General features: G+C 54.1%; 1 protein-coding gene across 2 annotated transcripts in view; it reads right to left on the bottom strand.

Annotated features, from left to right (window-relative positions):
• Positions 1–970: 970 nt before the first annotated feature.
• JDP2 (Jun dimerization protein 2) overlaps positions 971–15,176 on the bottom strand; it is a 41,827-nt gene continuing 27,621 nt past the window's right edge. For both annotated transcript variants that reach the window (XM_042943833.1, XM_042943834.1), the window contains exons 3-4: positions 11,761–11,865; positions 971–5,210 (exon numbers count right to left, since the gene is read on the bottom strand). In XM_042943833.1, the coding sequence (XP_042799767.1) occupies positions 5,025–5,210; positions 11,761–11,865 (291 nt within the window). In that variant the 3' untranslated portion in view covers positions 971–5,024. The remainder of the gene's footprint in view (positions 5,211–11,760; positions 11,866–15,176) is intronic.

The raw sequence follows: 15,176 nt of genomic DNA, 5'->3' as shown, positions 1-15,176 counted from the left end.
CAGCCTACCTGGCTAGGGAGTGAGGAAGCCGCAAGAACCTCCAACTCTTAAACTCCTCTTGAAGTAGGTGGAGTAATGGCCTCCCAAAGATGGAACCTGTGAATATATTATGTCACACGGCAAGGGGGAATTAAGCTTGCATATGAAACTTAAGTTGCAAATCAGCTGACCTTAAAATAAGATTATCCTTCTTAGCCAGGTGGGCCCAATATAATCACAAGGGTCCTTAAAAAATGAACGGAAGGAGGCAGAAGAGTTGGTGTCAGAGTGATGTGATGTGAGAAAGACTCAAGCAGCCACTGCTGGCTTTAAAGATGGAAGGAGCCACGAACCAAGGAATGTGGGCAGCCTTCATAACTTAGGGCTAGAAAATAGATTTTCCCCTATCAGAGCCTGCCGACACCTCTATTTAACCCAGCGAGACCCATTTCGGACTTCTGATCTCTAGAACTTCAAGATATCAAAATTTGTGTTGCTTTAAGCCACTAAAACTATGGTAATTTGTTACGGTAACAACAGGAAATGAATATGCCTGGGAAAATTGCATTCACGTCTTTCAAATGCTCCACCTTTGCTTTGCTTCTAGTCTTAGCTTAAAGGTGCAGGGGATTGCATTTGACGTAGGGGTTGGCTTGTGAAGTCAACATTTAAGGAGAAAATATGGAGTCCATATTAACCTTGAAAATGCCTGTAATTGCTCATTTTGTGGAGAGAAGGGGCCACTGAAAAGAGCCGATCAACATTCTCCAAGGTGCCCTCACCCTTAGGCGCCCTCACCCCAGGGCTTGGGCCTACTGATCACAAGGGCCAGCTAAACAAATCACACCCTTTGAATTGTCTCTTTCTCTCCCTCCAGGCATTTAATTAATTTGCACCAATTCAAAGAGCATATGCTGTAACTCCATTGCAATTTCAGATTTTGTTCCTATTTCCTGAGTTTGCTAAGGGAAGAATGAAAAAAGAAAACTTATTTGTGCTGTGGCTTGTTCTTTTTTTATTATGAAATATAACAAACATACAGAAGAGCGTGAGGAGTATCACCCACCTCTGGCAAATTGCAACATCGTTTTTCCACACTGGATTCGGATTTTTAAAAGGAAACGAAATGTTACACATACAGTTGAAACCCAATGTCCTTCTTAGCCTTGCAGATGCTGCCTTCGACCCCCTTCCCCACCCCACCCCACCCCCATCCCCAGGAGCTTTCCCCATTACTGATTTTGATATTTGATTTTGATAGCAGTCCTGTGCAGGCTTTGATACCTCTATTATGCAATTCTGTGCATACCCGTAAACACTAAAATATCAGCTCACATATCAAGAAAGATTCTATAAATGGTACACTGCATATATCCTTCTGCAACTTGCCCTCCTCTCCTCCAGCTCAGCACCGCGTTCCTGAGATTTATCCACAGCAGTACCTGTAGCCCTCGTTCATTCTTTGAAGCTGCTGAATAATATTTGATTTCCTAAACATACATTTCTGTTCATCTGCTTTTCTGGTCATAAGTATTTAGGTTGTTTCTAGTTTCTCTTTATTACCAACAGAGATGCAGTGAACATTCTGGTCCATTTCTTTGGGCCCCTGTACTAGAGTCCCTCCAAGGTGTCTACTTAGGAGGGAAACTGCTGGGTCCAAGCATGTGTTCAGCCTTAGAATCACCGGTAATTGCCAAATTGCTTTACACAGGAGTCACACTGATTTCCCACTAGTGGCAAATGCAAGTTCCCTTTAATTCGTGTCCTGACCAACGTGTACTAGTTTCTGCCCATCTGATTGCAAATGGGTCTTGTTCTTCTTGTAGGTTGCACAGCGGATGCTCATAGCCACCCTGGGGCAGAGGTGGCGCAGGCCTTCCTTGTGACCCCCTGGCAGAAAGGCATAGGGAGCCCCAGGGAGGGGATGCTGAACCCAACACAGATGACTGTGGCCACGTAGGAGCCTAACGAACCTAGGAATCTCAGATTCCAGCATTCGTCCCTATGGGAACTGAATACAAGGCCAGAAGGCAAACCGGCTCCTGGCTAGGCGGTAGAAGATTGAATCCTGAACCTATTTGCCTTTTAAGTATGTCTTCTGTACGTACACTTGGAGCCGGGTGTCTGGGGGTTAGGGATACTCATTGTGTGCCGTCTCATCCAGCCCCTGCACGAGTTCTGGCGACTGAGGCCACACCACAAACACGGAGCATTTCCCCTCAGGGGGAGGCCCAGCCAACATCTTGGCCCTGACACCCTACTGGACTGTGACCTTGGGCAAGTTACATCTTCTTGGTGCCTCAGTTTTCTGGTCTATACCATGGGGATGGTGGCACCTACCTCCTGGCAAGGTCATATGGACTGGCCGCGGCCACACGTCTGAAGTGCCAGGCACAAAGATAACATGCAAACGTTAGCTATCACGAGGAAGGCTGTGATGGTGACTTCTTGCTGCCCACAGGAGGTAGCAGTGGTCCCGAAGAAGAAACTCCAAGGGCAGGCTCAGCACAGCACAAGTCACTGATTCTGGGAGACAGCCCATCCGCAGAGGCTAAGGAGGACTCTTCTGGAGGTATAGGCTCGCGGCACCCAAGCACAGGACCAAAGGCACCGTGGCCAGCGGCATGCAGTTGTCCTGCAGGGAGGCTGCGGGGTCATTTGAGGGGCCCTTGGAAGCCCACGTCTCTGTTTTCTCTTGGCTTGAAAAATATCAAAGGATTATGGCCCGAGGGTTTACCGTGTGCTGCCATGGCTGCCTATGAGCCGACCATCCCTGCTTCTGAGGCAGAGCTCGGGGGTTCCACACCAAGCGTGTCGGGTGGAGGGGACCTGAGATGGGTAGGTAAGGGGCCAAAGTCGCGTCCGTGACCTGTTCTCATTTCTGTCCGTTTCAGCAGTCCTCGTCCACGGTTTGGGAAGCAACCCAAGGTCACTGCTGTCCTTGACCCGAAGGCTCATCATCGACAACTAATGATTTAGCCCCAGTGATGGGACAGAGGACACACGATTAGAAGGCAGAAGAGCAGCGTCCAGTTCCTAGTTGCACCTCTGTTTTGCTAGGTGAACTTGAATCTTTAGAAGCCTCGGCTTGCACGGCTCTGCGGTGGAGCTAAGGACACCTGCCCCATCCACCTCACAGAGCTGTAATACCAAGTGAGACAGCGTGCACCAAAGGACCTGGGACATGCTGTGTGCCACATAAATGGCAGTTACGGTGTATCACACTGAGCTGTTCCTGCTGCGTGGGTTCGGTGCTCAGCCATGCAGGTGAGGGCAAGTCGAGTTAGCCACACCCTCTCTGCTGGGTCAAGCCCGCATCTGCCGGGATCACTGGTCTGCTCGGGGATCACAGCACAGCCTGGAACTCTAGCCAGGCCCCCCTAGAACTAAATGTTACCCATGGCCCCACAGGCTCTCTCTTCTAATCAGGTGAGACATCCAACCCCAGCCGATAATCAACAATCACGCAGCAAGCTGGCGACGGGTGGAGAGTCATGGCTCTTGGAGGCCAAGTTTAAACGCCAGCTCTGCCCCTCCCTAGCTGGGTAATGTTGGACAAGCCACTTACCCTCTCTGAGCCTCGGTTAAGTCGTTTATACAATGGGGGCAAAGATGCCTACTTCACGCTGTCAAGAGTGAATGAAACTATGTGTGCTTGTCACATAGGAGGTCAACGAATGGGGGCTGCAAGGATTTAGCACAACTGTTAGCTCCACGAGCACAGGGCCTACCTAGATTTGTTTTATGCCTGGTGACCACTCGGCGCCTTGTGGAGCGCCTGGCCCACGCAGGACGGGCACTCAATCCACTTGGGGAGTGAGTGAATGAACGAAGGGAGTACCGCGGACTTCTTGAACCCCTCGAGCCTGAACTTCCTCATCTGTAAAATGGGCATATAAACACTCACCTGGGAGGGCTGTCGTGAAAACCAAGAGCCGCCAGCCGATGCGCGAAACATCCTCGGACACCGCACAGCGGGAGGCCCGCCGAGCGGGCCTCGCACCCCATTCCCTGGGCAGACACCACAAGAGGCGGCTGAGTAAGTAAGAGTAACGTTTACTGAGCGATACAGGACTGAGTACTGTGAAGGATTTACCAGGATGGAAACGCACCCCATGCCCGCCCCTGCCACCCCGACACCCAGAGACTACTACAGTACTTAGGAGTTACACACGACGGCCATAACTGCTGGATATCTGTTCGTAACAAACAAACCATAGCATATTTATACTATATCACATCGAGTGATTATAGAAATCCATATATATATTGCTTGTATAAAATCTTTTTTTTTTGTAAAAAATATTAAAAAAAAAAAAAAAAAAAAAAGAAAGTATAAAAAAACATGTGCAGTTGAAAAGCCCTGCCAGGACAGCCAGTCTGTAAACATTCAGTGAGTATGTGCTTTGGAAGGGCGCCCGCGCCTCGTGCCCACAGCAGACTCCAGCGGGGCCGTTGAGGGCGCGCCCCGGCTGCCGCTCCCGGGCAAGGCCGCGCTGGACCCACGGGGGCAGGTACGGCTGGGCCCCACGTGGCGCCCGCTCCAGCCTCGCATCAGGGTCAGGGGGGGCAGGGCTGGGGGCAGGCAGGCTGTGGTCCCACTCAGTTCCATCCCCAGCCGCATGTTTGTTTGCAACTCATGGCTTTTCCTGGCTGCTCCGAGGTCCCTCGGTGGGTGCCCTGGCGGAGAGGCCATTTGGTTGGGTGTCTCTCTGGCCGGGGGCCTCTGTCCTGCCTCCTTCCAGCTGGGCCCCAGGCAGGACAGCCCCACCGTGGGTCTACTTTGGTCTCAGCGCTTGGTCCTTCTAGGTTTCGTCAGCCCGTTCTTCCCCTTGTGTGGCTGATGTGAGTTTCACAAAAAAGCCCGGCCAGCGCTGGCTGTGCTGAGCCTCATTGTAAAGTTTGTCATGCAGCAAGGAAGGGCCCTCTGGGACCCCTCGTCCTCCCCCCTCTTCCCAAATCCTCCTCCTCCTCCTCCTCCTCCTCCTCCTCCTCCTCCTCCTCCTCCTCCTCCTCTTCCGCCTCTTCCTTCTCCCAGCCCATGGTCACTTCTTCTCTAGCTGCTCCAACAGCGGGTTCCCTTCTGATTCGGGGGTCTTGACACTGTCCGTCCGGACGATGCAGGTGGGGCGATGCCGGTTCAGCATCAGAATGAGCTGCTGTCGCTCCTGCTTCAGCTCCTCGATCTGGGTCTTCAGCTCCGCATTCATGAGTTCCAGCCGCTCAGATTCCTGTGCACAAAAACAGGGACAGGGCTGTAAGCTCTCACTGGGGACCGGCACTGCCTCTGGGGAGGTACAAGGCACTCCCAGCTGGCATTTGCCTGTTTTCTGCCTGCCAGCCTCCCACTGGAAGAGGCACAGGACCTGCTATTGAGCCCCCAGGGTCCCTGACTTTCTGCAGCAGTGGCCGTCACCCCTCTGACACTGGCCTGTGTCAAAGCGGGAAGGACCCAGGTTATATTCTGGGGCCAGCCTGGCTCATGTCCCACCTCCCTCCTCTCACTCAATCCACTCCAGCCACGGCGACTTCCTTGTAGTCGCTCAAATATGCCAACACTCTCCTGCCTCCGGGCTCTTGCCCAGGAAACAAAGGGTGGGAGAGGAATAGGGACCCAGTGGAACTAGAGCAGGTGCACGCAGGGTCCACAGGGGGTGGGAGGGGGCCTGCGGCTGGCAGTGCAGCGGCAAAGCGCTTTGATGTGTGATGTGTAAATGTACATTGGGGCTATGCTGGCCTGCGGGATCACTAAGCCCAGCGTGCTCATGTCATTCCTCCCCAAACGAGTACTTCCTATCAGTCCATAATCATTGAAACAGCCTCTTCGTTATCCCCTGTTATCTAGAAGCTTTGCCCACTGGGAGGCGATCAACTGTCACCCTTCTGGATCCAAAATAAAGTTTCCAGTAGACCTCAAGTGAGATTCCCAATGAACTTCCAGCTCAGTTGGAGAGACTCCAGGGAAAAGAAGGAAGGAATGCTGGTGATTCTCTCTTGGGGAGGGCGGTGTGGGGGGGGGCGGGGTTGTGGGTTCAGAGTGTGGATGGATAGGCGATGAGCAGACCAATTCAGGGCTTAGGGGTCAAAGCGGTAAGACAGGAAGGCTTCGCCAGACTGTGTCTGAGAACTTACAACCCGGTCGAGAGTTGGGATTTACTCAAGGGCCAGCAAAGTTTCGGACCCAGTGGCTCTCGACTCAGAGCGATTTCGCCTGCCAGGAGACATTTGACAGCGTTCGGAGACAGTTTTGGTTGTCCCCCCCCGGGGAGGGTGGGTGCTACGGTGTCTAGTGGGTAGAGGCTAGGTATGCTCCTAAACCTCTTGCAATGCCCAGGGCGGCCCCGCAACAAGAACTCTCTAGACAAAATGTCAACAGGGCCGCAGTTGGGCAACCCGTACCAGGCCAAGAACAAGCTGCGGTTGCAATCGCGCATGTGACAAAGGAGCTGGGTGACACTGGCTTGGGTCTGTGGGCTTGCCCCTCCGCCGGCGGGGCCAGGCTGGGCAGCCTCCTGCGGGGAGGCACCCCAGGCCGCCGTCCTCCTCATACCGGCTGGCCCGACTGAACTGCCACTTGGTCTGTCTCGGTGGTAACAGCACAAGCACCTGGGGAGCTCAGAACTGCTAAGATGGGCAGTCCTCGGGACCAGACACTGGTCCTCGGGACCAGACTCCTCACTGAAGGAGAACGGCCCCCCAAAAAGGAAAAAAGCGCTCTGGGGGAAAACATTAAAAAGCAGCTATGGTGGTTTGGACCCAAGGAGGTGTGTGGATTCACACTCATTCATCATAGGAATGGGTGGCTCGGTCAGTTAAGCACCTGACTTGACTTCAGCTCAGGTCACGGTCTCACAGGTCAGGAGTTCAAGCCCCGCGTTGGGCTCTGCTCTGACAGGGAGGAGCCTGCCTGGGATTCTTTCTCTCCCTCTCTCTCTGCCCCTCCCCTGCTCGTGCCACCACACCCCCCCCCCCAAAATGATAGACATTTTAAAAAGTTATTAAAATGTTAAAGTATATCATGGAATATCCTGCACTCAGACCGGCTGGCTGTCAGAAGGTAAGTGACTGCTTTTTAGTTTTATTTCCTTCTGTTTTCTTGGGTGGTGCTACATGTTTATTTATCGTGTAAGTAGAAGTTGACTTCAGAAGAACCATGATCATAGAAGTTGTCTGTGGTTTTATAACAGCAGTTAACCTGATCTGTTTTGCTAATTAATTGAGAAATGTGGGCTAGGATCTTCACATGTTAATTATGAAGTGAATAACTCTGCTTGCATTTTTGTTTATAGTTTTGCCTTCTGGTAGATATTTATTGCCCTAGAGAAAATGAAACCATTCGTTGTTTCCCAATAGATTGCAAGCGAGTGAACATTCTGTCTCTTCCACTAGGCTGACCAAAGGCAGGAGAAAAAATACAGGGCGAGGGGCTGGGTGTCCTGGTATTTCATCCTGGCTGTGTGACCTTGGCCAACTCAATTCCTTTCTCAAGGCCTCAGTCTCTTCCCAGAGAATATGATTGGCCTAGAGGACTTTAAGCATTAAGATTCTCTGATTTTAGGGGTGCTTGGGGGGCTCAGTCGGTCGGGCATCCCTTTGGCTCAGGTCATGATCTCGCAGTCTGTGAGTTCAAGCCCCACGTCAGGCTCTGCGCTGACAGCTCAAAGCTTGGAGCCTACTTCAGGTTCTGTCTCCCTCTCTCTCTACGGGTCCCCCACTCACACTCTGTCTCTCTCTTTCAAAAATAAAATAAAAACATAAAAAAAAAAGATTCTCTGATTTTATCTTTTAAAAAGTTACCCTAGGGGCGCCTGGGTGGCTCAGTCAGTTAAGTGTCCGACTTCGGCTCAAGTCATGATCGTGTGGTTTGTGAGTTCGAGCCCCGAGTCAGGCTCTGTGCTGACAGCTGGGAGCCCGGAGCCTGCTTCAGATTCTGTGTCTCCTTCTCTCTCTGCCCCTCCCCCCGCTGTGCTCACTTGCGCTCTCTCTCTCTCTCTCTCTCTCTCTCAACAATTAAAAAAAAAAGTTACCCTAATACACTTAAAATAGAGTTCTATTTCCCAATGTTTTTTGTAAGTATTGGGAAGAAGGCTGATGGCCTCTTCAGAGCCCAAAAGGCCTGTCTGAACTAAAATCCTACCTCTGCCACTTCAGCTATGTCACTGTGAACCATATTCCCCATGTCCCTGAGCCTGGGCAACCTGAACAGCATGCTGGGCAGTAGAGGAAGCCCTGGGTTCTAGTCCTGCCTCAGCTGCTGCAGAATCTTGAGCAAACGTTCATCCCTCTGAGTCTCAGAATCCTCGTCAGGGGAGTGGGGGCTGCTTCGCCTCCCCTCCAGGGTCACCATCTCCTTGTGACCATCAAGGAGGGAATGGCCATGAAGAGTGCAGAGTGCCATGGGAGTGTGAGATGGGCTTCCTGCTACCAAAGCCCAGAGAATGAACCGGCATTAGGCACGGCAGGTGCGGCAGGTACAGAGGCCGGCGTTACAGAAGGGAGAAGCATAGGGACGCTGCTCCTGACTGCAGAGAGAGGAGCTGCTGAGGTAGCCCTGGCTGCCTCAGGAACTCGGCTGGTCCAGGCAGGTGAACTCGGAGATGCTCTAAGAGTCTCCCAGGGTGCATCTAGATGTCCAGGGGTCAAGGATGGGAGAGTGACTTTTTACATCATATATACGTGTGTGTGTGTGTGTGTGTGTACACACACATATCCTTTTGTACCTCTGAGCCTTATAAATATGTTACCTGTTCAAAAATAAATTATAAGGGAGCCCTTCATGTCTGTGGGCACTGGCTATCAACACAGCTATCTGCATCCATGTCCTAAACCTCTGTTACCAAGGCCAGAGGGGAAGAGAGCAGCACGGGCGGAGAGGGAGACTGGGCTTGAGTCCAGACTGAGCTGCCTAAACCCCCCTCCTAGACCCCGAGGCCACCAGGGACAGCATGACAGCCATGTAACCGGTCTTCCCGCTGCCCCAATCAGGATCAGCTTACATGGCTAGGACCTGGGGTCTGCCTGCCTGTCCATTCTCCCCCGTGTACTCTAAACTCCAGCCACACTGACATTCTTTTCAATTCCTTAATCACATCCTTAAACACCTCTTGCCTCTGGCCTTTGCTTGCCCTGTTCCTGCTAACCCCTCCACCCTGTCCATCTGGTTAGCTCCTACTCCTCTGTCTCAATGAGCAGTCTTCCCTCAGCCTAGACTAGGATAGGGCCTCTCAGTGTGCTCTCACACCAGGCTTGCCCAACATAAGGCACAGGGTGCATTACCATTCCCCATTTTCTATCTGCTGTCCTCCTGCCTGCTGTGCAGCGGGTACTCACTAAACACTTATGGGATGGATGGATGGATGGATGGATGGACAGATGGATGGACGGAAGGATGGATGGTCAAAGGAATGAATAAATCCCCGCTCTACTACTTGTTGGTAGTGTGACCTTGGACAGATAACTTGACCTCTTCTGAGATATAGGTCAGTCTCTAAAATGGGGGTAGACGGGGCACCCGGGTGGCTCAGTCGGTTGAGCGTCCGACTTCGGCTCAGGTCATGATCTCACGGTTCGTGAGTTCGAGCCCCGCGTCGGGCTCTGTGCTGACAGCTCGGGGCCTGGAGCCTGCTTTGGACTCTGTGTCTCCCTCTCTCTCTGCCCTTCCCATGCTCATGCTCTGTCTCTTTCTGTCTCTCAATAATAAAGAAATGTTAAAAAAATATATAAAAAATAAATAAAATGGGGCTAGCCGATGTTTATCTCCCTGAAATGTTATAAGATTAAATGAGGCATGTGGCAATCCTGCATACAGTTGGTGCTCAGCAAATGTTTCTGGAATGTGACGAGCAGCTAGCACCATTCATTTGGCACTTTCACTGCCGCGGTGTGTGTTCGCTGGGCATATATCTTGCCTGCTAACTGGCTGACAATCCCTTGAAGGCAGGGAACTTGTCTGTTCCCTGCCATGCCTCACCCAGCACTGCAGGCACTCTGGGCTGGAAATGAGGTGTGGGACACGCCATCCATCTTAAATGCCCGTGTGAGACCCGTGTCTTAGAAACTCCTTGAAAACTTACAGCCCAGTGTCGGTCTACCGTCTCTTCCGAGGAGGCTCTCAGCTCTAGGAGTCTGACTCCCACCTGGAATGGCCATCCCCCTGCCTTAGACGATCAGAGCCCCCAGGTGGACACACAGCCCCACACTGTCTACACCTGTGACCCCAGATTTTCTCTCTGCCTGCTGCAAGCATGAGAAGAGACCCATATATACCCCGGCATCAGAGAAAACCAGGGCCGAGTTAGCTAGTCTTCAGCTCCCACCAGAGAGACTGTGTCTGCTCCTTCCTGTGTGTCCCCCAGTGCTCCTAGCACAGTGCTGGGCATTTAGTACCTGCATGAAAATGCTTGCCAACAAATCGACGAGTGAAAGAATGAACAAATGAATGAACAAATGAATGACTGAACGAACAAATGAACTGGAGCTAGCATAGAGCAGTGTTAAGAACAAATGCTTTGAGGGGAGCCTGAGTGGCTCAGTCGGTTAAGCGGCCGACTTCAGCTCAGGTCATGATCTCGCGGTCCGTGAGTTCGAGCCCCGCGTCGGGCTCTGTGCTGACAGCTCGGAGCCTGGAGCCTGTTTCGGATTCTGTGTCTCCCTCTCGCTGACCCTCCCCTGTTCATGCTCTGTCTCTCTCTGTCTCAAAAATAAATAAAAACGTTAAAAAAAAAAAAGAACAAATGCTTTGAAGTTAGCCTCGGGCTGGAATCTCAGCTCTACCACTTAGTTGCTGAGGGCCCTGGGCAAGTAACTTAACCTCACCATGCCTTAGTTTCCCCATCTGTAGAAAGAAAATAATGAGGGTACCTACCTCATACAGTTATCGTGCCAACACAGAGATAACATACAGCAGTCCACACACTGCCCAACTTTACAAATGTTAGCAACGCCGTTAACTGTTGCATGCTATAGAACAGAATGGGGCCCACGGTATTATTATCGTTATATATGGTTACAGTTATCATTTAGTAATGAACAAGTGATCCAGAATGCGGAGGCTGGAGACTACCAGCTTGGACTGATTAGCTTTCTGGTCATGTCCCTTCACTGCCATCTACCATTTTTGAGAAGCAGCAAAGGCCTAAGAGATGGGACTCAGGGGAGAAAGAACAAACACCCTGCTTGGCACCTTCCAAATGGAAGGTCGGGGACGGGCTCTGAGGGTGGGGGTGGGGGTGGGGGGTAGGCTCTGCTGGCCTTTGGGTGCAGAGCTGACCTCTGGTCCCTGGAGGCAGCAGCTCGGGGGTCGTGTTCAGTGGGGCTGAGGCCAGCCAGATGGGACGCAGGGCTGGAAGAGCCTCTGTCCACCGCTCACACGCGGGGCATGGTGCCGTCACCTACGTCGTTAGCATCCACCCTAGACAACTTTGGCAGCCACCAGGCCTTTGAAGCGGGGACCGCTTCGCAGTCCTGGGCCATCTGGGCCAATAAGCACCAGCGTCTGACCTGGTAGAGGGGAGCTGGCTCCTCCCACCTTCTCTGGCAGTCAGGGACATCTGGGTGGGCCGGACCCGCTCCCGGCTGCCCTTGGTTATCTTGGTTCAGGGAAAGGGCACTGGATGGAAGGCAGGCCAGAACAGGGGGTTGCGGCTGCTTGGGCAGACGGCCAGCAGGCACACACTGATTCCGTGGGCTTTGGTGACGACACACGTCTCCTGGCCCACGAGTGCACAAGCCCGCTCGGAAGGACGAGACAGGTGCCCCGCCCTGGCCAGCTGCCCTGCTCACCCGCTGCAGGAACTCCGTCCGCTCCTTCTTCTTGTTCCGGCATCGGGCTGCCGCCACTTTGTTCTTCTCCCGGCGCCTTTTCCTTCGCTCCTCTTCTTCATCTAGCTGTGAGGGCACAGAGCCGCGGATTAGACATCCAGGCGGGCCTGGAGCACCGCTTCCCTCCTGACACAGACGGCAGATGGACAATGTCCCCCGCAGTGAGGGAGCTATCCCTGTCTGCCAGCCCACTGGCTTCCCTGCTGGTGGGTCGGAAACGCTTCCCAGCCAGCCCACGGATCCTCTTAGAGCAGGTGGGCAAACCTGGGAGGGGTCGGTGTCCCAGGAGGGCCGGGCCGCCTGGGTTCTGCCAGAGTTCAGGAGGCACCAAGCCCGGCAAGTCTATTCACACGGAGGTGACACCCAGCGGGTGGTGACGGCCCCGTTCTCTTGCCCAGCCCAAGCCTTCTGGGCACTATTTTCCAGGCCAGTGGTTCCCAGGCACTCCTTTAAAAAATGCCTTGGGCATGGACATAGATTTCACATTCTACCCCCACACACTTCCGCCTCCCCGAGGTACCTTCGCCCTGCCTCTTGGTCCTTCCAGACGCTCTGATCTACCTCCTGGTGCTAGTAAACAGCCCCCCCCTCGCCCCCCTATCTCTCCTCACCCGGGTTTGGTCCTTTTCGCTGCTTCTGCAGGTTGTCCCCCACGATACCCCCCCTGTATCCCAGGATGCCAGGGCTCCCCCAAGTGCCCTGCACGGACACAAGCAGAGGGGCCTCCCGAGTCTCCGGGTTTGCTTGCTTCTCCCCCAGGATACATTAGAAAATTCACCACGCATAAAATAGGGCCCATTAAGTGGGAAGGGAGAAACTCACTGCCCACCAGCCCTGACCCCAGCAGGATCACTTCGCGGTGGTGCCTCTTGCTGTCTGTTAGCTACCAGGAGAATCCGGAGGACACACAGGACCAGCTGGGCCGGGGGACAGCCTGGAGTCAGAGGCCACTAGAGAAGTCATTGGATTGCCCTGGCCTTGCCAACTCTCTCACTTCTTGAGCCAGTGGGGGTGAATCTGGCAGCCTGAGGCCTGGAACAAGGTCTCAGCTGAGAGGGCTCCAGGCCAGGAAAATAAACACCCTCTCTGTGCACTCCCAGCATGCTCTAGGAGCTTAGGACCGAGGGCCTGGCCGGAGACCAGCACCCACGGCCATCGGCACAGGTCCTGGTAATACAACCTTCTCCTTCTCCACCACCTCTGAGTTTCTCCCTGACCTGCCCCACCCCTCCTGGGAGGCTGGCTGGAGAGGCAGCTTGTCAACACAGCCACACCCAAGCACCTCCCGGCCCCTTGGCCTCCCTTGAAATAGAACCAGAAGTGACAGCACCTCTGGCTGACCCGTATCTGGGAAAATAGAAACCTGGACAAAATTGATTCCACCCAACCTCAACCTCACCCCCACCAGGGCCGAGGTAACCGTGACGACAGGCAGAGGGAAGGAACTGGAGGAAGTGGCCGGCAGTGCAATCTCCCCTCGGCCAGGAGGGTTTGCCCACAAACTGCCAAGGTGATGTGTGCAACCTGGGCACTGCCGGGCTCGCGGGGCCCGGAGCAACCCCGGCTTCTGGCAGAGCAGCCGTTTCCTGGGAGACGCCACCTCTGTCCTCCGAGACCCAGCTCCCTGCCCCAGCCCTGCACAAAGCCTCGGGCAAACGGAAGCTGCACCATCCGGTTGCAGATGCGAAGAGGCTCAACTGGGCCAGGCCGATGGCCGTGCTGGGGGCTTTCCAGCCCCCCTGTCCAGCTTTATCCGTCCCCTCCAGCCATCGCCTTCTCCCCACATATCTCCCCCTTCTCCAAGCCAGCTGGGCCCTCCTGAGATAACCTTCCTCTCCTCCTTGGGAGACTCTTATTCAACCTTTGAGAGCAAATGTCACCACCTCCAGGAAGGCACTTTTGACTCCCCAGACAGAATCGGCTGCTTTTCCTGTGCTGCTACAGGACTTGGAGTCCTCTGCTTTCAGGGTCTCTATCGTATCCCATCATAGTTCTCTGTGTATGCAGGTATCTGTGTTCCCTGCTGAAGGATGGGGGACCCGAGCATCCCCAACACCTGGATAGCACTTAATAGGGGGCTCAGCAAATGTCAGCCACATGAATGAGTGAAATAAACGATTCCAGGGAAAGGTGGCACAGGCTTGGATTCTGTGATTATAAAAGCAAGCTATTGCCTATGTTTGCCTCTGCATAAGCTTTTCCCCAGTGCCAATAAGGGGCCTTTGCTGCCAGGGATGGTCTCTTCTGTCTGTCTGCAGGAGCCCAGCAAAGCGTGGGGGTTGTATCCTGTCTTCCCCAGAAGCACAATGACCAAAGACAGAGTCGCGGCCGGGGGCAGGCCCCCCCCGGTGGCTGTGGCAGGTCCGCAGGAATCCCGAACAGGCACGGACACACTCCAGGCTGTGCACTGAAGCCTAAACACCCCCTAAAGTTCCACAGCCATCAGCGGCCTCCACGCCCGTCCCCAGGCCTCTCCTGCCCCCACGCTCCACCTCAGCTGACATCTCCCAATAAGGCAAGAAATGGCCCCAAAGCCCCATTACCACACCTTCCCCAGTGACACTGTGCTACATGTTCCCCAAATCCTCCTGCCGCCACGTAAGAGCCGCCTGAGGAGTTCTGGAAACCAGCTGCTGGAGTCCCGCCAGAAAGAAGAGGGGGGCTGGGCAGTGCCCCTCAGCCCTCTCATCCCCACGGGCCAACTGTGGCCCAGGCCTGGGCGCTCTGTGTCCCCTGCCTGGGACACCTCCCGGCCCCCACCCCCACCCCCCGCCGCTAGCCTCCTCCAGTTCCTTCTCTCACCACAGTCCCAAGGCTGCTGCCCCCGCTCCTTGACGTTCCCGAGTCTCTAAAACATTTGGCCATGAGGGGGTGAGACGGCAGAGTGTTGTCGCCACACACAGCGGGGACGTCTAAAACCGGAACCCCAAAATGGGGCATGATGATTTGTTGCTGCAGACGCAGTTGGAAGAACAAGAATGTTTGAGGAGGAGGCTGCTTGACGCCCAATACATTTAAAGACCCATGAGATGAAGGCCTGCTCTCAAACATAGCTCTGGCTCTGTTTTCCCCCAGTTCCCAGGAAGCCCTGGGGCAAAGCTGGCCGTGCACTGGGGGGGGGGAGGGAGGGGGAGCCCTGTGCCACACTTCACATTGGAGGGACAGGCTAGGGGGCTCACGGCCAAGGGGGGCCTCCGGTCGAGCAGTCCCTCCTCAGATGGCCCGTTCCCAAGGCCCTGCTTGTGAGCCCCCGGCCACAGCTGACTGGAGCAGGTGCGAACAGCTGACCAGGAGGGGCTGTATTCACTGAGCTTGGACCGCTGGACTGAGGGACCAGCGGCCTCAGCCACGTGTCCAGAGAAGAGGAGCAATCAGGC

The sequence above is a fragment of the Panthera leo genome, chromosome B3, assembly GCF_018350215.1.
Source record: "Panthera leo isolate Ple1 chromosome B3, P.leo_Ple1_pat1.1, whole genome shotgun sequence".
Lineage (NCBI taxonomy): Eukaryota > Metazoa > Chordata > Mammalia > Carnivora > Felidae > Panthera > Panthera leo.
Note: the sequence above shows the minus strand (reverse complement) of the source record. Positions and strands in the feature narration are given on the sequence as shown.